Source organism: Cricetulus griseus, chromosome 3, assembly GCF_003668045.3.
Source record: "Cricetulus griseus strain 17A/GY chromosome 3, alternate assembly CriGri-PICRH-1.0, whole genome shotgun sequence".
Taxonomy (NCBI): domain Eukaryota; kingdom Metazoa; phylum Chordata; class Mammalia; order Rodentia; family Cricetidae; genus Cricetulus; species Cricetulus griseus.
In genome coordinates, this window is record NC_048596.1 from 13,971,711 (window position 1) to 13,994,504 (window position 22,794).

The following is a 22,794-nucleotide window of genomic DNA, read 5'->3' on the forward strand; positions in this document are numbered from 1 at the left end:
ACAATCAATAAGGGTTTAACACTATTTCTAGACACAAAATCAATACCCCTGCACATCAGTGACATGAACATGAAATAGCAAAAAGCATCCATTCACAACCAGAGTAGCAAGAGGTACTAACTCAGTTATCTGTGGAACTTACCAAGCTCAACACCAAGTTCTGTGGAAGTTCAAAGAAAGAGTCAGTGTTAATAAATGAGAGTAATGACAATCAAAATGAGGAATACATCTGGATCCCAAGACTTACAGCAGCTAGGCAATGGTGGCACACACCTTTAACCTCAACTCTTGGGAGGCAGAGGCAGGCAGATCTCTATGAGTTCAAGGCCAGCTTGATCTACAGAGAGAGTTCCAGGACAGTCAGGGCTACACAGAGAAACCCTGTCTTGAAAAATTGAAAATAAAAGACTTAGAGCAAATAAGACAGGGTGGGACAGGCAGCTAACCCAGTGGAACAGATGAGAGAGACTGTCAAGAAACTGCTCTCAAGCTGTGGGTGGAGACACCTTTGGGGCCAAATGATCCTTTCACAGGGGTCAAATGTCAGGTATCCTGCATATCAGATATTTACATTACAGTTCATAACTAGCAAAATTATAATTATTGAGTAGCAATGAAAATAATTTTATGGTTGGGGGTCACCACAACATGAGGAACTGTATTAAAGGGTCGAAGTATTAAGAAGGTTGAGAACCACTACTGTAAAGAAACTCCAACATGAATGAATCATTGATATTGGCAAAATTGTTTTACTATCAACGGAACAAACAAACTAGTAACAGATTTTTCTTGGAAAATTGGTGGGTTCATGGTGTGGGGGTGGGGGTGAGGTTCTCCTCACCCTTGCCAATGCTAGTACATCTGAAGTAAAAGCTTCAAAACATTCAAAAGGAAATACAAAGGATGCCTTCATGACTTGGAAATGAAGAATTCTTACATAGAAGATAGAGCAAAATTGGTCAGTTTAAACTTATGGTAGGCAAAGACATTTTAAACAAAATGGAACCAGAAACCACTACTCAAAGAAAGTATCTATAGCAAATGTAACTATTAAAAATGTGGGTTTACAAAGAATAAAAAGTATTCCCACAAAATGCCAGGGTAAGACTGGGAGCGTAGGTTAGTGGTAGAGCACATGCTTAGCAAGCATTATTGTCTTTCTTCTTTGGGGGCTGAGGGCGCATGATTGAGACAAGAGCTCATGTAGCCCAGGCTGACTTTGAATTTACTTATTTACATAGCCAGCTGCAAATGGTCTTGAACTCCCACTGATTAAGTCATATAATCCAGTTATTCCACTCCTGGGCATAAACCCCCAAACTCCATAGCCTACCACAGAGCTATTTTATTTGGTGGTTGTTGCACTGTTTATCACAGCAAGGAAATGGAGCCAACAAAGGTGTTCCTCAGTCAATAGAGGAATAAAAACTTGGTACATGTCCCAAAGGGAATATTAGTCAGCTGTAAAGAAAATCTTGAAATTTGCAAGAAAATAAATGGACATTGAAAGTATGATGCTTAGCAAGGTGACCCAAACTCAGAACAAACTCTCCTGTCCTTCTTCAGCTGTGGATACTAGTCTATAATGTGTACGTGTATATAAGTATGTGCGGATAAGACTTACAAATGAGATGAGAGAGGGTGAGACTACGCAATGAAGAGGATGGAATGTGGGACACAGGACTCACAATTCATAAAGAAGGTCAGCTACACGCAAGCTAAAACAGTGGTTTACAGACTGTCACTCAGCAAGGCCTGGGAAAAGACGGCAAAACTCGATGCACACAGCAAGGGAAATTCCTAGACAGTGACCGTACATCCATCAGGCATTCAAGGATACAGGAAGCCAATGGGATTCCGGTGTCTTTGGGCTTTGCTATTTTAAAATATGGTTTCCAGGGGCTATGTAGCAGGGAAGGATAATAAAAATGATTCAACCATGCTTCTGGGCTTACCCTGCAAAGAGCATATACCATGATGTTTATGGCCCACCACATAGGAGGCTGAAAAGTTCAGTCTTTTAGTGTGTCCAGGAAAGGAAAAGGAAATAGGATTTAATGAGCCCAGCACTTTTCCTGCCATACTTGACGAAATATAAAAATAGCATAAAGCTGGGTGGAATATAGGTGCTAATTTTATTAATCATTATATTAGTCTGTATGTTTAAATTCCTCACACTTTTTTTTTGAAACAGTATCTCTTATAGCTAAGGATAGCCTTGAATTGACTATATAGCTGAAGATGACCTTGAACTCCTGATATTCCGGTCTCTACCTGCCAAATCTTAAAATTCCTGGATTCCTTACACTTTTCCAAAAGGGAAGGCAAGGAAAGAAGATTAAATACCCTAGCCTAGGTCATGATCTAACTGAGAAGTCAATCTGTCTCTGTAAACTTCCTGGAAGAATTAAATCCATAGGAAAGGGGCTGGATGGAAAAAAAAATCCCTTCAGGGAAAACCCTTCACTTAAGTTGTTAGTCCTGGTTTCTACCATCAAAATATGATCATTCTTGAGACTAAAGGGTTTTTGTTTTATTTTGGTTTTGTTTTTCCAGACAGGGTTCTTATGTGCCCTGGCCGTCCTGGAACTCACTCTATATCCCAGGCTGGCCTTGAACTCAGAGATCTGAAATCAGAGATCTGCCTGCTTTTGCCTCAGGAGTGCTGAGATTAAGTTTGCACCTGGAGAGACTAAGGGATTTCTTAAGGAGCCTCCTCTATTTCTGAATGTGAAGCTATTTGTTTTCCTTGAACTTGCTACACAATCTGTACCTGTGGTGGTTTGAATCAGAGATGTCCCCCTTACACTCACGTATTTGAATACTTGGTTCCCAGTTGGTGGCACCATCTGAGAGGTCATGGAAGTTTTAGGATGGAGAAAGTACATCACAGGGTACAGGTTATGAGAGCCTATGGCCTCAGCCCCCAACCACATGACTCTCTTCCTCCCGTGTGTGACTGGAGATGAGATCTCTCGGCTTCCTGTTCTTGTTGCCCTCGGCCTTGCCTCCCACCCTGATGGCCTCTTCTCCCTCTGTGACTGTAAGTCGCAATAAACACTTTCATTTCTAAGTTGCTTTCTTCATGGTATTTTATCACAGCAGTAGAAAAGCAAGTAACACAATGTGGGGAAAAAATAAATTTACAGAGGAAACAGGCAGATAAAAGTGTCTCAGTGAGTAAAGGTGCTTGCTTGCCACCAGCCCTGGTGACCTCTAACTTCAATACCTAGAACCTTATATGGAAGGAGAGGAAATTGTTCTCTCACCTACACACACACACACACACACACACACACACACACACACACACACACCACACAAACGCACACACACACAAATACTTTAAAAATAAAGAAACAGTCAAACCCAGGTACTGAATCCAGGTCATCTCAAATATATTTACTGACTTTGTGTTATATTCCTGACAATGAGGAGGGCACAGCCAAACAGTAAAATAGACAGATTTACAAGTAAACTATCCTAATATTATGGAACATGAGATAAATTGGGTACAGAGTGTACCTGACCATTATAACCAGGAAACACAAAATTGAACATTTCTGTGTGGGGTGGGAGTGGGAGTTCTGGTCTCCAGAAAGTCACATAATATGCACGAGGAGCCTACAACATCTGTTTCAGCTTCCATGATGAGAGCTGAACTTCTGTGGAATTATTTCAGGAAATGCCTGAAGTTAAACTTTGCCATGAACTCTACCTGAGTGAGGCTCAGCCTGTGCAGGCTTGCTCCAGGGAATCCTAAAATAATAGTCTTCTTTGACCTCATGGCTTTAAATAGAAGCTCTTTACTCTTCTACAGCAAGCAGAAAAGAGAGAACCAAGTTCCCTATGGAGAGAAGGTCAGCTTGCTAATAACACAGTCTTGTACCTCATCAATAGAGCACATAGGCTGATAATTCTCAATACATATAAATTTACAGAAGCCAGTAGCAACAAAAAAAAAGAAAGAAAGAAAAAAGAAAAAAAACCTACCATATTTTCTAGACTCTTTGTGGCCAAGAACACAACTGTTTCTAGTAGTTTCCCTATTCATAATCCCCTGAGTACAAATGCATAGGCCACTGCTATCTATGTGCACAGCTATTTCATCAATGAGCCCTGTGGTCCCTGAGTACAAATGCATAGGCCACCGCTATATACACAGCTGTTTCATCAGTGAGCCCTGTGGTGAGATTTGTGATTTATTAAAGCTTACCTGGGGATTCAGAAAGCAAAGCCAGCCTCAAGCTATAGAGATCAGGCAGTGGTGGTACACACCTTTAATCCCACCCCTTGGGAGGTAGAGGTAGACAGATGTCTGTTAGTTCAAGATCACACTGAGATGTCTGTTAGTTCAAGATCACACTGAGCTACACGAAATATATCCAATCCTAAAGAAAAACAACTCACACAGAGATGATCTCAGGACTTGTGATCACAAGCCTTTAATCCCAGGAGTCATAAGAAGTATTTAAGACAGGAACAGGGTCTCAGAGATGGCATTCATTCTCCAGCACACTGAAAGGTAGCAGTCTGAGGCTTAGTGAGAGTTCATGGAGACAGGATCAATCCTTTCAGCAGTGACCAGCTGCATTGCTTTTCTGATATTCAGCTTGAAGCTTGAACCCCAATATTTGTCTCTGCGTCTTTTATTTTTCATGCTACAGAGCTCCACAATTTTGTTCGTTCACTCTCTCAATAAGAAATTCTGAGTTGAGAATACAGGGACCATATAACAGACTTGTTCTCTGCTCCCATGAGCTAATAGGGAAACAAGCATTAATCAAACAAGAATATCAGTGACTGTCTGGCATAGGATAATCATCATGAAGGATAAATAGAAGCTACTGCAGATTCTAATTTAGAGTTGGAGGGACTAGGGAATGCCAATCTGGGCTGGCGAGAGCAGAGGTCAGGGAAGTGGGAGAAGGCAAGCTATCTATTGGTGGCTAAATTAAGAGAACTCAGCATGGGAATGAGGCTCAATAGTAGAGGATTTGCCTAGCAAGATTCTGGTTTGGTCCCTAGTACTAGAATAAAAAGGGGAAAGCAAGGAGGGGGAAGGGAGAGGAGGGAGGGGAGTAGGAGAGGGAGGGGAGGGAGGGGAGGGGAGTATGAGAGGAGGGAGAGGAGGGAGGAGGGAGGGGAGGGAAGGGAGGGAGGGAGTAGGAGAGGAGGGAGGGAGGAGGGAGGGGAGTAGGAGAGGGAGGGGAGGGAGGGAAGGGAGGGGCGAAGAGGAACAGGAAGAAGGAAAAGAAAAAGGAAGGTGTGTGTGTGTGTGTTAGTTTGCATATATGCATGCATACACATACATATACACATGAATCAGGCATTTCTCAGCCATGTCCACTGAGGGCCCAGAAGCAGCAAACATATCTACACCCAGATCTTGAGTTCCATGTCTATTTTTCCAATGAAGAAACCAGGACTTCCTGAGGAACTGGCTAACAAATCTGAAATTTCTTGCAGTGTCAGAAGGTAAGAAATGGCACAAAAATTAAACAACAGAGTATAATGGAGGACCCGGGAACCAAGCAACAAGGCTTCCAATGAAGGGACGGGAGTATAACTCTGGTGTTGGGTTCTATAGCCAGCAGCTCGTACACACACAGCTCCCAAAGGTCAGATCTGGAAAAACTGGAAATATCCATGAGTTTGTGCTCATATAAATAACAATTAAGTCAATAAATTAATAGTGAGGAGAGATGAACTTTCCATACAGAAGGACTCACGAAGGAAGTACACCTGAGTGTGAAGATGTGTACTTAGAATGTCAGCACTCCAGGGGTGGAGTCAGAGGGTCAGGAGTTCAAGACCAGCCTTGGCTACATAGTGAGTTTGCAGCCAGTCTGGGCTACATGAAACTGTGCCTCAAATTAAAACAATAACAAAAAAGTATTTTAATAGCACAAATATATATATATATATATATATACATATATATAGTATAACATAAGATTTAAGTGCCAGGCATATGAATATTTACCATAATATTCTCCAATATTGCTATGCTTGAAAATATACATAATTCAAGGAAAAAGTACTTTGGTGTAGTTGAAAGAATTCATATAATTTTTTTCCTTGTACTGAAGTTTTTCTTTTTTATTATTTACTTGTGGCATATGACTATATATGCAAAGTTCAAAAAAATCAAACTCTCACTGAGATGTTTCTCTCCTGATCATTATTGCTATTCTTTTCTCCTCTTTCTCTTTATGATCACAACTGAAAATTATTTTGCCGAGTGGGAAGGTGTTCTGTTATATGGAAAGGTGTTTAAGAGTTAAATTCTTGAGGCTGGAGGAATGGCTCATAGATGAAGAGCACATACTAAGCTGTGTTTGGTTCCCAGCACCCACCTCAGGCAGCTCACAACCACCTGTAACGATGGCGCCAGGGCATCTGATACCCTCTTCTGGCCTCCTCCGGCATCTGCATTCATGTGCACAGATACCCTGAGATACACATAAAGAAAAGTAAAATAAAGCTTTAAAAGGTACATTTCACCAGGGGCGGTGGTGGCTTACGCCTTTAATCCCAGCACTTGCGAGGCAGAGGCAGGAGTCTCCATGTGTCCACTCCAAACGTAAAGAGCACTGACCTTGAATTAACTGGAAGAACAGTCCCTTTTGTAGGCCTAGAGGGACTAGAAGAAATCTGGGGAGTCAAAAGTAGTAAGTTATCAGTGCCAGAGTCCTTGTCTTGTGTCCCTGATCTCATTCCTTCTCTATTGGGACTGTGGATGAGGAGTCTCTCTCCCCTGCCCTTTGGTGCTTTGTCATTACAGTTCTGGATCTCATCCTCAGAAATCTGGACTTTAACTGCAGAAGTGGCCGGAGGGATCTCGGGCTTCTCCGAGTAACAGCCCTGGCTACCCTGGAACTTGCTCTGAAGACTGGCCTGGAACTCAGAGATCCTCCTGCCTCTGCCTTCCTAGTGCTGCTGGGATTTAAGGCGTGTGCCACCACTACCCGGCTGGATCTTTGGCTTCATACTCAGCCTTAAATTTTGGTGATTCACCACCCTAAACCCCTCTGGTCTCTCTCCCATGCATTGCTTACCGGTGACTTCTGTCCCATTTCACTGTCCTTTAAGTTGATACCTCATTCCCAGGACATTCCCTTCCTCTAACATCCATCCTGCCTACCAGCTTTAGGTCAGGTTCCTTTGGATTCTCAGACACTGGGATTTGTCCAGAAGGAAACACTGGGGTGTGTTTTCAGGTGTTCCCACTGCATGGGAGTGGAGGAAGCACAAGGAGGCAGAAGGGGAGGCTAAATTGAAAAGCCACTGAAACACATGCAGGGCACAGGGCACAGGGCACCAGGCACTGGGCACTCTGCAGATGTCACAAATTGCTGTTACAAAAATGTAACAGCTACTGGTTACTGCCATCAAATACAGTGCATAGCTGTGGGTGAAACAATTCCCTGGAGAAGGTCTCAAATATTAGCTATGAAAATCCGTATTTTGGCTCTGAACGGATAACATACCACAGCTTCTGCCACAGTGAACTGGGTGGTTTTGTGCGTCAACTTGACACAAGCTACAGAGTCATCAGAGGAAGGAGCCTCAGCTGAGGAAATGCCTCCTTGAGATCCAGCTGTAAGGCTTTTTCTCATTGAGTGATCAATGGGGGAGGCCCAGCCCATGGCGGGTGGTGCCAACCCCGGGGGGCCTGGGCCTGGGTCTGGGTTCTATAAAAAGATGGGCTGAGGAAGCCATGGGAAGCAAGCCAGTAAGTACCCCTCCATGGCCTCTATATCAGCTCCGACTTCTGGAATCCTGCCCTGTTTGAGTTCCTGTCCTGACTTCCTTCAGAGATTAACAGCAACGCTGAAGTGTAAACCTAATAATCCCTTTCTTCTCCAACTTGCTCTTTGGTCATGTGTTTCATCACAGCAATAGAAACCCAAACTAAGACACACAGCTAAGGTTGTTAGGCACATCCAGTACTGAGACCTAGCTTCGGACATGGGACTACCAAACCATCATTGAAACTGTACTCAGTACAATGGACTGCTCAGCCACTCCAGGAGTCTAGCCTTAGGTTGATGTGTGCTACAAGTTTCCTAATTTAGTTACCGGTAACAGTGAATATATATCAGTAGATGCTATGTTAGTAGCTATGCGTTTGGGGCATTGGGTGAAGAGTAAGAATTAGTTTCACTACAAAAGACTATTAGAATATCAGTGAATATATTTGACATGTCATCTTCAATGAGTCCATCTAACGGAAGTATTCATATCTCTTAAGCCAGGTCCTTGATATAAAAAGAGTAGAAGCTGCCCAGATGAGTCTAGTTATAAGTAGTTAAAAGACCAATTTAGATAAACTAGAAACAAGCTGGGTGGTGGTACACACTCGGGAGGCAGAAGCAGGCAGATATCTGTGACTTTGAGGCCAGCCTGGTCTGCATAGTGAGTTTCAGGACAGCCAGGGCTACACAGTAAGACTCTCTCTCAGGGAAGGAAGGACGGGAGGGAGGGAGGAAGGGAGAGAGGGAGGGAGGGAGAGAGGGAGGGAGGGAGGGAGGGAGGGAGGGAGAGAGGGAGAGAGAAAAAAATAGTATATCTCCCAATGATGCCATAGCTATCTTAGTTTGTGTACAAACTATGACCTTTAACATGGAAGAAATATAAGATATATAACACATTTCTCATTATATATACTTTTTGTTGTTAAGCAATGCATGACTGTAAGAGTATTACCTATAAATAGGTTTTAACAATATTAGTAAGATTATAACAAAACAAATTAAGAAAGACTTTTGTTGTTGTTTGTTAGAATCTCAAGTTGAACTGAGCATTCTGAACTTTTAATATTTTCTTTTAGGTGTATGGACATTTTGCCTGCATGTATGTCTGTACACCACATGTATGCAGCACCTGAGAAAGACAGAGAGGGCCTTGTATCCTCTATCAGACCCCTTGGGACTGGAGTTACAGACAGATGTGACCTATTGTTGGAAACTAGGAGTCCAACCTAAATTGGAAGAGCAGCCACTCCTCTTAACTGGCCAAGGCATCTCTTCAGCCCTCATCCTGCATTTTAGTTGCTTAGCATGACTATCCTGATGTCAAGGGAATTTTCAAAACATTGAAATGTAGAAAGGATTCTAGAATAGATCCCTACACCATTACACTGCTTTTTGGACAGTTATTAAAATATTTATTTATTAACTTACGTGTATAATGTGCCTGCCCGAGTTTATGTACACCTATGTGTGCAAGTGTTCATGGAGTCCAGAGAGCACTGGATCCCCTGGAACTTGAGTTACAGGTGGTTGTGAGCCTCCTAATATGGATACTGGGAACCGAACCTGGGTCCTTTGCAAGGGAAGTAAGCGCTCTTAATCACTGAGTCATCTCTCCAGCCCCTGGACCATTATTATTTTTTTAGATGTATTTATTATGTATACAGTATTCTGGAATTCATGCTTACACACCAGAAGAGGGCACCAGATCTCATTACAGATGGTTGTGAGCCACCATGTGGTTGCTGGGAATTGAACTCAGGTCCTCTGGAAGAGCAGAAAGCGCTCTTAACCTCTGAGCCATCTCTCCAGCCCTGGACCATTTTTTTTTTTAATTAAAATGTGTTCTATCATCCCTCCTGCTTTTAGAATAAAGAACAAAAATTATGTGTTTACATAGCTTTCATGGAGTTAGGGGCCAGGTCCACATCCATGGCGTAGGTCGGCAGAGAGTAAGTTCTGAGTGTGTTTCGATGTCTGCAGAGATGCTCAGGAAGGAGTGTCAGCCAGCATCAGCTGGAGTGATCTAACTGAGAGCCAGGCTTGGTTTGGGCTTGGAAAAATCTATGCATACAAAGAAATACAGAGAAGATGAGCACGGTCTCTAGGGAGGGGCAAGTAATTAATTGTACTCAATCTGACTCTTTAAAGTCTCCTGCTTTTGAGAGCACACACATTCACACACACACACACACACACACACACACACACACACACACACACACACACAGGCAAACACACACATACACCCCTTACTCCTAGTTTAATCATCAGGGCCAGAGCAGGTGTTCTCTATCAGGCTAATATAACACTAAACACTACTGCAAATAATATCACTGCAAACAATCTGCTCTTAAAGGTGTCAGCATAATAGCAGTTCAATCTTTGCTGAGTGCTTTGTTAATTAAGCTCTGGAATGTGCTGTCTTTAACACCGTTTGGGAGTCAAATTTTTTTCTTTGATTGTAAGCAGTCCTTGAGAGAATTACAATCCGAGAAGAAAAACAAAATTCTATTCAGTTGTCCAACTAGATGCAAAGGCTTATGACGTTAACAGTTATTTGAGCCCATGATTTCTGTCAAACAGCAAAATAAGTACTGCATGGTGCTATATCTCTTCTCTTGAATTATGTTAGCATAAAAATGATCTACTCCACTAAGTGACAGTAACATAAATTGTGGGGTCTTACACATTTAACAAGTACACTCTTTATTTTCTCTCAACTCAAAATGCAACTTCAGGGGCTGGAGAGATGGCTCAGCAGTTAAGAACCAGGACTACTCTTCCAGAGGACCAGAGTTCAGGTCCCAACACCCATATGCAGTGGCTAACAACCTCCCAGCTCTAAGGAGATTCTATGCTTCTGACCTCCCCATGAACTGCACTCAAGTGCATATCCCTACACATAGGCAAACACAATGCATATCATTAAAGATAATAAAGATAATTTAAAATTCAACTTCAAATACTAAGGATATAAGTTGGAACATTTTATTGAAATACAATATTGCTAGGCTTAGCAGGGAAAGGCTCTTGCTGACCACTTAGGCTAAGTCTCTAGATTCACATGGTAAAAGGAAACAACCGACCCCTGCAAGTTGTATCCACGTATAACTCATTTGGCCAAGATTATAAGCCTTTTGTCAATGCCTTGCCTGAAAAGAAAAATTCTGATTTTCTTTTGGCGGTTTTTCTTAATCTCTTTATTCTGCCCTGTCATTGTGATTATCCATTCAATTTCTTCAATGCTTAGTGTTTATCCAGCTCCAAATATTTCTAAAATGTGCGGCAACATTGTCGTAAGATAAATATAAGGAGAATCGGGGTAGTTCCTGGCTGGTGAATCCGCTGTAGCTGGTAACCTTTAGGGAAGTGGTGGTGCTGCCAGCTCTGGCCTAGAGTGGGCATCCAGCTGCCACAGAAGTCCTCTTTGACTTTCCCAGGAAAGTGGGTGTTCATGGAACCCACCTCATAAACTGCCATTGGCAGTGGGAACTTCCACCCTGGACAAGAAGCAGTGTGAGCCTGTGGCTTATGTAATTAGACACAACACAGAACACATGGTGAAGAAACACCGTGAACACGGCAACTCTTATAAACGGAAACATTTATTTGGGGAGACTCAGTTTCGGAGGTTCAGTCCGTTATCATCATGATGGGGACCATGGCGCTGTGGTGCTAGCGCTGAGAGAGTGTGGAGAGTCCTACACATCTTGCAGGCAATAGGAAGTCAACTCTGTCACACCGAGGGAAGGTTGAGAAAAGACCTCAAAGCCCACCCTCACGGTGACACACTTCCTCCACGAAGGCCACACCTCCTAATAGTGCCACGCCCTTTGGGGGACATTTTCTTTCAAACCACCACAACACCAAGCCATGTTCAGCATTGCCCTGGGATGTGCTGTTTAAAAATCACTTTTTTGTTAAAATTGTGCAGGTTATTAGTCCTCTGCTTAGAAATGTGCATGTCACCACAGATCAAGTCACTGCAGACTCTTCACTCCTTCTGCCAAGACCAGTCTCGGGTCGCTTCTGCCAGCACCACCCTCCGTCTTTGCAGACACCCTGCTCTCCTACCAACTACCGACCCCGCTTTTCTTTATCCTGTTCTTGCCTCTTTAACACTGTTTTCTAAACTCTTTTTTCTTTTTATAGAGCTGTGTCTTGCAAGTCTGTGTTTGGGCTTATTTTTCTTGGCATAATTCAAGGAACCCTAAACCATGCCAAAGCCGATCATCTTGCCACCATCAACGTGGGTTCTGAATCCAAATACAGAGATGACATGTGGCATTTTGGTTAGTTTTTTCCAGAGTACTGGCCTATGGACTGTGGTGGGCCAGGTCAAACTACTTGTTTCCTCCGAAGTCATCATCAAGTCTCTGGTCTAGATAATTACTGAAACATTCATGATAAAGGTGAATCCTTAAACAGTCAAAGAAGAAAAAACATCCTCTATTTTCTTCATCCTAGATGTTCTTTTCAACGTTTAAAACTATAGCAAACCATATATAACATAAAATGTTACAGGCACATGCAGCCATGTTCAGCTTTTATACGGGAGCCAGGGATTCAACTCCGGTCCTTACGTTTGTGCATCTAGCAGTCTTACCCACTAAAACATCTCTCTATCCCCCAAGGTGGACTTTGAGACATCTCATTAGAAACAAATTGGAGAGCATTTGCTAGGCGCTAATATATCAAGAAGATACGACATGTGTATTTGCACAGAAGAAATAAGCTCAAAATACAGGAGGTTAAACTGGGGCACACTTTAGTGGTAGGTCAAGTGAAGAAGGCAGAGTTACTGTCCCCTGGCCACATAACTCAGCCCTCCGCCCTATGCTGCCAAGACACCCTTCATTTTGACACACTGTGATCATGTGTTTATATGTTTGGCTCACCAGAGCCTCTATTCCTACTATATGCCAAGCATATAACAGGTTTTTTTTCTGTATCCCCTGTACATGTAGAACAGTTATTTTTGTAACTCACAAGCGATTGGCATCTCAGGCAGAAGGGAAGGGGCAAAAGACAGCTGGATATATTCTAGAAGTTGTGTTCCAAATGCCTTCCGTGTGTTTTCCCAGTTGAATTCACTGAAGTGTTAGCTTGGTCCTCAAACTTTACCCACTTGGCTCCTTCTCAGACGTTCTCAGTGTGTGTGGAGTTTGATTTAAATCCACATTCATTTAGCCAGACTTTCCAATATCTTGAGAAAAATCTCCTCAGACCAGCACTTGGAGACACTAGCTGCAGTGTGGCATAACCATGGGGCTCCGTGGAGATGTGTCTAGAGAGGGACATCATAGCCAGGCTGGGAGAGACTGGCATGAAATGCAAAGAATGCCAAGCTTCTGCCATCCACAGCAAGCCACCGAGACATTGGACAAGGACGTAACCTTGTCTAATCTGCATTTTATGAAGAGCATCCCTCTTTTATCATGAATGATGAGGTGGAGGCAGGCAAGGGGTGATGTCAGCAATCCATGCAATCACCGTGAAAGCCTGGATTAAGGCTATGACAAGAAAAACAGGAGAGAGCTAAGTTAGAGAACACACTTCAAAAGCAGAATTGATAGGTGTGTGGCTAATTGCATCTCAGAGTGAGAGAGGGTGAGGTGCCTTTGAAGTCTTCTTACTTTAGCAAATTGGCAGATGAGGTTGGCATTCACCTTGGTAGGGAGAAGAGAGACAGAGAGAGGGTAGGGAGCAGTCACAGGGCAAGGGTGAGGTTGAGGTACCCAGGAGAGTCCACTGGAAATTGACATGTGGGGCTCAGGAAGAGCTCTTGGCTAGATGTAAGGCGTGAGTCACTGGAATATTGGCTGGGTCAAGTCCTGGGTTTGAATGAGGCTTCTCAGTGTGCACAGGGTGAGATAGGCCGGATGTCGTAAGATATCAACAGTGGACAAGAATAATGCAGAGAGAGAAGGGGACACAAGGGAAACCACAAAGGATGCACTCAGGAAGTCAAAGAGTAAGGACAAAACTCAATATCCAATGCCACAACAAAACACAACCACAATGGGGAATGATAAGGAGAGTAGCCTTTGCATTTGAGAATTTGAATATAATTGCTAACCTTAGGAGAGCAGTTTCAGTGGAGTGGTGGGCTGGGGCTGTTTGAAGAAGCTTCAAGTGAGTCAGATTCTTGTGGGTTGGATTGGACAGCCACCATCAGGAAGTGTACATAGGGAGTGCCCAGAACTCCTTCAAGGAGCTTAGCTCTGAAGGGAGGCTGTGAGCCACAGGGCAGAAACGAAAGGGGTGGAGGTCCACAGGGAAGCCATTTTCTCAAAGTGGATTTATGCCAGAAAGGGGTGGGGGGACAGAGAGAGGAAGGAGAGAGAGGCAGGAGGGAGAGAGGGAGGGAGGGAGAGAGAGAGAAGGGGGAGGGGAGGCGGAGAGGGAGAGAAGGAAAGGGAGGAGGGAGGAAGGAGGGAGAGGGAGCACTCAGAGCTCACAGGGAGCAGAACAGGTGCTATAGATGAAATAGGCCCCCAATAGTTTATTTTGGCTCCTTCACATCAATTGGTGAGTGTCCCTAAGACACAAACCTCAGGAATGATTCAGTGCACTGGGCAAAGAGCACTCTCTACATATTTCTGTAGTATGCAAGTGTGGCCGGTAGTCCTAATTTTTGTTTTGTTTTGCATTTATTTATTTAGGAGAAGGTGGGGCATGCCTGTGTGAGTCAGAGGTCCTACCAAGCACTCTTACCTGATGAGCTGCCAGCAGCCCGTAGTTAAATTTGTTAAATCATCCCCCCCCCCCCGATCAAAAGCAACACCGTTCCATTGTTTACAGGGAGTAAAACTAGAAGTTTATTCAAGCTTTCAGAACCTGACTCAACTCTTGGTCTCCTAGCCCTCTCCAGTCAGCCAGGCTGTTGTGACAATTGCCCACAAACCCAGTTGCTGTGCACAGCCTACCAGCTGGTTTGGACCTGCCTTCTACCTACCTCCTAGGAGCAGCGGCCACACTCCCCACTCTTTCCTGTTCCTATAACAAGGAAGTCCTTCGAAGCCCTCCCCCCCCCCACATCCATGCTTGTCCTGACTACTGCCCTTTTCTTAGTGCTTGGTGCCACTGACCCTTATCCAGCGGATGGGCAGGCAGGCAGGTCCTGGCCCCAGATCTCAGTCATCTCAACTGATGAAAATAGACTGTATACATGAGGTTCAAACATAACACTTCTTATGTCCTCCTAAGCTGTGACAATTGCACTTCTTTTATTCATTTTCCTTTGTCCATTGTCCTTTCTCTGTCCTCTCACAAAGCAGAAGCTCCATGGGGGCTCCTCTTATCCCCCACCCCCACATCTTTTCTCCTTCCCTCCCTGTGTCTAGTCCAGCGTTTGACAGAAGCTTTGGAAATATGTTTCATAAATAAAGGAATGAACAGCTCCTCCATTTTTAAAAAAACCCAGTTTGAATGCCGCTGCCACAGTGAATCCAAATAATACCTCATGTGTATTGTGCTTCCTTTCTTCTAGCCGTTAGTTGCCTCATCTAATGAGCCCCTCCGATTACCTCCCGTGACTCATAGAGGAGTTACAACCCCGGCCACACACTCCAAAGCCACTCGTCAGCTTCTTGCTTGCTTTTGTTGTTGTTGGGGGTTTTTGTTGTTGTTCTTTTCCAACGCTATGGAATGAACCAGGAGCCTTGCACATGCTAGGCTCTACCAGCTAGAGGAACACCACTGAGCTACACCCCAGCCCTTGCTTTGCTATTTATCACACACACTGCTCTTTTTGCTGCAGTGACAAGCTTAGGATTCCTCACAGCCAGCGCCAAAGCACACAGAGAGCACGCAAAGGATGCTGAGAAAGTGAGGATGCCCTGGGGTAAGTCGTCTTTATTGGAGCAAAGATAAACAGTGTGACATCAATGAAAACAGAGTGTACTCAGTAACCACTGAGAAGAAGAAAAAGCAGGGTTCCTTCAGACTGGGTTTTGTTGTGTTTTGTTTAGAGAAAAGGAGGGAGTAGGGACTGAGGAATGGAACCCTGGCTTCAGCAGTCAGAGAAGCGAAATTTTAACGAAGTGTGAAGGGAGTGTAGCCCATGTGAAACTAATCTAACTTTGTTAACTGTTGCCGGTGGTATTCAGGCTCCTACCCTCCCACAGAGGCTGGGAGATGGCTCCCTGTGGCTGAGTGTCAGCTAGAACAAACAATTCTTCCGCAGTCAGATCTGCTCAGGAATTTAGTTGGGTACTAGAACTTGTTGTAAGCCATGGTAGTGTTTGTTCAGATCTTTACAGGCCAAGGTTGAGGCCTAGCTGAGACTTGAGCTCAGAGGAGCCTGATTAGGGTTTGATCAAGAAGAAAATCTCGAAATTACAAACTTCAAAGAGAAAATCACTGGCAAGCAGAGGAAACCCTCCCTGCTCTACTTGTAAACACAGGAGTCACAACAAAAGCAGGCTCATTTGAGTTTTGAGGTTTTTGACATGTACCATTCAAGCTCAGTATTTTCTAGAACTTGCTGGAGTTTTAACTTTCAGGAGACAATGATATGATCTTTCAAAAAATGTCTAAAAAACTCAAGTTATTTCACACCAAGAAGTCAAAAGAAAGGGCTCCTAGCACTGACTTTCAAAATTTGTCTGCTTTGAGTGTTGTGGTGTGCTGTGCTGAGGCCCTGTGAGCTTGACGATTTCGGGAGCTCCCAGGCAGGCTTGGGGAGCCCGGGATGCTAGTGGTGGGAGGACCAATATGTACAACGCTGCCTGAAACCCCTCACTGTGGTTCTGCAGTCTGGAAATCCTAATGCACATCTCACCTCCGCTTCATGACACTTAAGGTCTGGGGCTCAGATCAAGAGGCACACTCCCCTCATCACTGTAAAAGATGGCATCAGGGGAACCTGCTTCTATTTATAGCCCTGGGTGTGGCCCTACCCAAGGTTGGCAGTAAACCCAGGGTGGCCAACAGCTCTTACCCAGCACTCTATCCCTGAGAGCCATGAGAGTCATTCCCAAACACACCTTAGGTTCTGAGTATATATATCTAAGAGTCCTTTTCTTCTTGGGTTCCACCCTGGAGCAGAGGTGTGCAGTCCGGAGAATGTCACCCAACCTGTCTGTCTCTAATTGACAGGTAAACTGGAAGCATTAGTCCTACCCATTGTGTTTCCTTGGGGAGAGCCTCTTCTATTAGAGAGGGATTTGACTTAAATAGATCTTAAACTCCGCAGACCCAGCTGTTTGGTGCCATAGACTCTGGGAGATACTGTTTTTCACCCCCTTCTGTGGCCAGGGAGGTAACTGGATGCCGTGGTTCTAATGACACGCAGTTTCCATTCCAGCCCTTGAAGTTCCTTCTCTGATAGTTTAGCAATGATCTCTTTGGCCACCTGCCTCTTTTGCCGCTGGAGCGAGTGACTTGCCCTTCCTTCCCCTGCGGCGTCAGAGTCCCTATGAGTTAGGAAGAACTCTCACCATTTCCTGCGCTGTGGTGATGCAGCTTCTTTATTTATAGGAGCAGAACCCCTGTGGATAGGGCTCCATCAAGGTGCTGTGGTCACGGTTTGCACAAACGCCAGGCTCTCAAGAGTTCTTAAGTGTACAACATCCTGTACTGTATCTTAAGGAAGGAACCGTATTCTGGTCTTGTAGGAATGGTTTCCGTTAGAGACAAGGCCTCGTATTCACTCTGGTCTCGAGTTTGAATCATAACATCTGCAAGTGAGACCACAGCATCCCTACGGAGTGTCAGCAGATCGTTTACCAGCTGTGAAGAGACACCTAAAATACGCCACGGCTTAATTTTTTTGTTTGTTGGTTTAATAAGTCAGGACTACACACCCTGCTCTAATAAAAATTAAATAAATAAAGTTTGATCCCGCCCCAATTTCTTGGAACTGTCTGAGGGAATCGGGGAGACAAATGTGACGTGGAAGGCAGGATTTGAGCTGTAGGAATTCCGGGGCTGGCTCCGGAATCTCGGGATTAGCCCTGCAGCGGGCGCCGAGGCCCTGGGAGAGCCTACGCTGGGCTCCGACCTGAAAGACTGCCAGGGCGGAGCCTGTGCACGGAGGTGGGCGTGGTCATGAGGCGGACACCGGAGACGTGGCCTCAGAGGGCGGAGCTAGCGGCTGCTAGGCGCCGGTGGCGGGAAGGAAATGCGCCGGCTGGTGCGCCGCTCCTTCCTTCCCGCCACCGGAACTGTGGCGGCAATCTTGGCCAACTGCTTCTGCTCGGGAAGGGCTGTAAACTGCTCGGATTTTGTTTCTTTTTCCTTTCGTCCGCTCTTCCCGGAAGGTGAAATATCGAAGCGTAGATAGACGCACCTACAGGGTCCAAAAATCCACGGCCACAGGGGCGCCATTACTCTCCGGACTCATTGGTTAACGCTCTTTTTTGGGGTACGCCTGTGTGGGTGGTTATCCCCAAAGTGAAGAGTGAGTGCTCTGGGGTTGTAGCTCAGTTGGCAGAGGGCTCGCTCCCAGCGTGCAGAAAGCCCTTGCGTTCGGTCCTCAGCATTGCATAAACCAGGCGAGTCTATACATGCCCCTAATCCAAGTTTTGGAGGAGGAGGCTGGAGGCTCAGTAGTTCATGGTCGTTCTAACTACATAGCTAGATTAAGGCCAGCCTGGGCTACCCTAGACCCTATCTTTTAAGAAACTTTGGTGTTTAACTGGTTCTAAATTGTTATTTCGTGGGAAGGAGGCCTGTTTTCCCACCCTCAAGGCATAGAGTTGACAGGGTCCTGAAGCCCTGTTTGACCCTCCTAAGATTTCTGGGTGACCCTCAACCACATTAAACACCCTGAAAACTTATTTTTATGTCTCTTACAGAGCCTTGTCTCTGAAGTGACCTTCGCAGGGTTAGCGGATGCTGCAACACAGCCTCTTGATGCAGTGTGAATCCAATCCAAGGGAAGAGGAGATCCCGTCCCTCTTTTGGGGTTTGGATCCTGTGTTTCTAGCCTTTGCAAAACTCTACATCAGGGATATCCTGGAGATGAAGGAGTCCCACCAAGTGCCAGGTACGTGGCCAGTCAGTTTAATGGATGTCCTGTGCTGCCCAAAGATACAGAAAGCTGGGGCATTAGGGCATCTGAAAGAGCCTTGCTGAGTGAGGTCTGAAAGTTATCAAGCCTCAACCCAAGAAGGAGTTCATTTCTGCGCTTTTGGGGCAAGTTAAAGAACAATCTAATTTCTTAAGTTAATAAAAGTTTGAGGGTGCGACCTTTGCACTGAGGCCCCTCCCCTTCAAACCAGATGTAATCCCAACACTTGGTGGATGTTAGTAGGGATGATCAGGGGTTCAAATCCAACCCTAGGTACTAAGACCTTTTCTCAAAAAAAAAAAAAAAATGTTGGGGTGGGGAGCTTTGGTGGTGCTTTAATACTAGCAGAGGCAGAGGCAGGCTGAGCCTGGTCTACAGAGCAAGTTCCAGGACACGCTCCAAAGCTACACAGAGAAGATATATGCCAAGGTATTCCATATTTTAAAATACTCGCTCTTGAGTGGACAGATCACTGGACTAGGCAGGCTTAGACTTTGCTGTTTTACTTACCTTTCTGGGGATGTGACCCACTTTCTGCAAAGCTTGGGTGTTCTCTTCATAAAATGTAGGGGTTGGTTTTGGTTTGAGTTAATCACAGTCAAAATAATGGACACTCTTGGGAGGAAGGACATGATCTGGCTGCTCCATGTGCAGCAACAGCATCTACTTGCATTGGAGCCCTTGAGAAACACCAGTAGAAGGAGCAGAGCTTTGCGTATGTAAATTTGTGTATGTAAATTTGTGCCTGTGTGTTTACTGTCTGTAAGTACATGTTCATGGGAGTTGCCTGTGTGCGTCTCCAGGTGTCTGCCTGGAGTTTTTACTTTCTAAATGGTATTTTTAAGGTATTTTATGTGTGTGGGTGTTTTGTTTTTGCACCGTGTGTGTGCAGTGCCCTCAGAGGGCAGAAGACAGATTCCCTGAGTTATGATAAGTCGCAAAGAGGACCTTGCATGGGGGACCTTGGTGGATTCCATGCTAGGCAAGGGTGACCAAGATGGAGGGACAAACATGCCAGGCAGACAGAGATTAAGTGAGAAGTTTTATTTAAAAAAGGAGGGGAAGGAAAGAGAAAAGCGGTAAAGAGACACCGAGAGGACAGAAGAGAAGAGGGAGACAGGAACAGCAGGCAAGAGAGAAGCAGACAGAGAGAGTGTAAGTGGGCGGGGTCTTTCTTTTAAAGCGGTCCTTTGCATTTACATGTAGACTAACCAATCATGGAACCCTAGTCTGGCTAGAGTACTGCCTGAGTGCATTCTGCCAGGTGACAATAGCAGGCCAGAATAATGCCTGAATCCTTCCACCCTGGAACTAGTTACAGACAGTTGTGAGCCACCATATGGATTCTGGAAATTGAACCCAGGTCCTCTGGAAGAGCAGCCAGTACTCTTAACCATTGAGCCACCACTTCAAACCCCTCCTTTTGGGGTGGGTGTCGGAGACAGGATCTCTTCTGTATAGAACTGTCCTAGAACTCTCTCTGTGTTCCAGGCTGGCCTTGAACTCAGAGATCTGCTTGCCTCTGCCTCCAGAAGCGCTGGGATTAAAGGTGTGCACCACCACTGCCCAGCCACCTGTATTTTTAAAAGCAAGGACTTTTGTTGAACCTGGAATATATCGATTCAGGTAGGCTGGCTGGCCAATAAACTTGAAGGATCTTTTACAGTCTCTGCTTGGTCCCCTACAGTGTTACAGGTACATGCAGACAACAAGCTGGACTTTTATGTAGCTTAACTGTGATCAGAAGTCAGATCATTATGCTTGTGTGGCAGGCATTTTCTTAACCAAGCCACAGTTTTTAAAATTAGGAGTACTGGTTACTAGAGATATAATTATCATACTTAAAAGTTTAATAAATATATAGATTACAATAATTTAAGTGGCTGTGGTTAGTCCTTCAGGAGTAAATACTGTGCTGGGTGAGAAGTTTGGTTATTGTCTATACCAGGGACATTTTGTGAAGTTTTCCAATCAAGGATCTTCTGAATGACAAGGTTTGAGTCAAAAAAAAAAAGTCAAGATCTCAAATATCCACAGTTTGAATGAGATAAAGGCTTTATGCAGTTTGCTTTACGAACAGATATATTTGGATGACCTTCTTCTACAGCCTTTTGTACAAAATTCTTTCCACCACACCTTTATTTCCTACTTATTGTTGAACTTGGTCTGTGTATTTTTCCTCCACTTGGAAGGCAGCCAGCCTCCTCCAGAGTTTTCCAGAATTATCTGGTGTTCTTTATAGCTCATCTCCTAGGAAGAAATTAATTCACACCAAATGCCAGCCTTGCTTAAAAGATCTGTGAGCAAGCAAGCCCGTACCACGGGCATCCCTGGAGTTTAACACTTGCTGTGGACAAAGGATGTGCTGGTGTGTTAAAAGAAATCCAGTGAAAAACCAGCCTGATGACCTTTACCCTCTCTGGTGAAACTGTTTCAGATGTTCGTTTCTAAGAGGAAGTCTCATGGATGAAACAGTCATGGTGATTTTTAGAATAGTTTTCTTTAGACTGTGCTGTTGGTTTCCAAGTGAGTGGGTTTTATCTTGGCTTAGTTTACCATAAGGAGAACGTTTGTGAGCCAGCTGTGACACACAGCTGCAATTCCAGCACTCAGGAGTGGAAGCATGAAGATCAAGAGTTCGGGGTCATCCATTCTTGACTACATTAGAGGCCTGCCTGGTCTACATAAGACACTGGCTCTAAAAAGAGGGGTGCAGTGATGTACACCTCTAATCCCAGCATTTGAGGGGTTGTAAAAGCAGGCAAATCAATGTGGGTTCAAGGCCAAAAAATAAAGATAAATAAACCAAATCCAAAACAAAATCCCTGTGATTCTACAAAATTTGGAAATATTTAAATGGCAAAGAATATCTGAATCAAAATAACAAAGGTTAGCAATGACAGAAACCAAAGGGGAAACAAAAGTGTTCTCTAGCAATGAATTTGCTTGCCCTTTGTCCTTAGCTCTGGCCAATAACCTCAGTCTTTGGAATTTCCTGAGAATAGGAGTGTCTTTGTTACTGGAGGTGGGGGGCCACACCTTAGTTTATGTCTATGAAACTGTTATCCTAGGCTTCTAGACAAACCTTATGAATAGACAGTTGGAAATTGAAGAGAGACCCCATCAGCCTGACCCCCTGGAGGTTGAGGTCATTCACTCATATGACCAGTGAATCAACCATGCCTACACTGTGAAAACCATTTGGTCCCTGAGGTTTAGGCTTGAATGGGCTTCCCTGGTTAGTTAAGTGTACTGTGTCAGAGGGTGATGTGTCCTGGAGGCTTTGAACCCTCCACGTCTACCTCTGTGCCTTCTTTATTTGGCTGACTCTGTTTTGTCCCTTTGCTATAAAATTGTAATCATTAAGTATGACACCTTCCTGAGTTTGGCTAATTATCAAAGATGAAGGAGTCACAGAAACAACTTTATAACAGGCTGGACAGAGCAGAGGATTTGTGCCCTAGACTGGTGAAACCTAACTAGGCACTATTTGGTTTGCCTTGTAAAATACCATCGCCATAAATTTGAACTTTGGCTTTGTCTGGTAGAAATGTGAAGGTTGTGGTATTTAGATGGGTGGTTTATTTGTTTGCTCATTTGTTTTATGCATTAAAAATGTTGCTTGTGTGTGGAGGATGCCCTTCCCTGTAAGATAGGAGGACTTCATTGTATAGCCCTGCCTGACCTGATACTCACCATGTAGACCAACCATCCTGGCTTTGAACATTTTTGGTTTTGTTTCTTGAAATGGTGTCTCTTATAAAAGTACTTTGTGTGTGTGTGGGGGGGGGGAGGTGGTGAGACAGGGTTTCTCTGTGTAGCCTTAGCTGTCCTGGACTCGCTCTGTAGACCAGGCTAGCCTCGAACTCACAGAGATCCACTCACCTCTGCCTCCCAAGTACTGGGATTAAAAGCATGTGCCACCACTGCCAGGCTAATGAAAGTAATTTTTAAAGAGAAAAAGCATATTTTCCTGCGAATATTTGTGGACAGTGGCTTAAAATCTGGATCAAGTTT

The 22,794-nt window shown here is 44.4% G+C and overlaps 1 protein-coding gene and 1 long non-coding RNA gene across 10 annotated transcripts in view; one reads left to right on the forward strand and one right to left on the reverse strand.

Moving 5' to 3' along the window:
* Window positions 1-10,726: 10,726 nt before the first annotated feature.
* Window positions 10,727-15,362, reverse strand: LOC118238012. 2 transcript variants are annotated; one of them, XR_004768963.1, is made up of 2 exons: window positions 15,223-15,362; window positions 10,727-13,273 (listed from the first exon to the last, which is right to left on the reverse strand). It is a non-coding gene; the product is annotated as an uncharacterized LOC118238012 (long non-coding RNA). The 2 variants fall into 2 exon arrangements; XR_004768964.1 differs by lacking the exon at window positions 15,223-15,362 and adding an exon at window positions 13,840-14,475.
* Window positions 15,363-15,408: 46 nt separating this feature from the next.
* The window catches only part of Stn1 (STN1 subunit of CST complex), a 64,446-nt gene continuing 57,060 nt past the window's right edge, over window positions 15,409-22,794 (forward strand). For 4 of the 8 annotated variants that reach the window (XR_004768962.1, XM_027407069.2, XM_027407070.2 and 1 more), the window contains exons 1-2: window positions 17,853-18,129; window positions 18,563-18,753. Coding sequence is in view for 7 of the 8 variants with exons in the window: in XM_027407069.2 (XP_027262870.1) it covers window positions 18,600-18,753 (154 nt within the window). In the remaining variant the exon portion in view is untranslated. Of the gene's footprint in view, window positions 15,607-17,852; window positions 18,130-18,562; window positions 18,754-22,794 lie in introns of those variants that run through there. The other 4 variants (XM_027407066.2, XM_027407065.2, XM_027407067.2 and 1 more) reach the window with 4 other exon arrangements.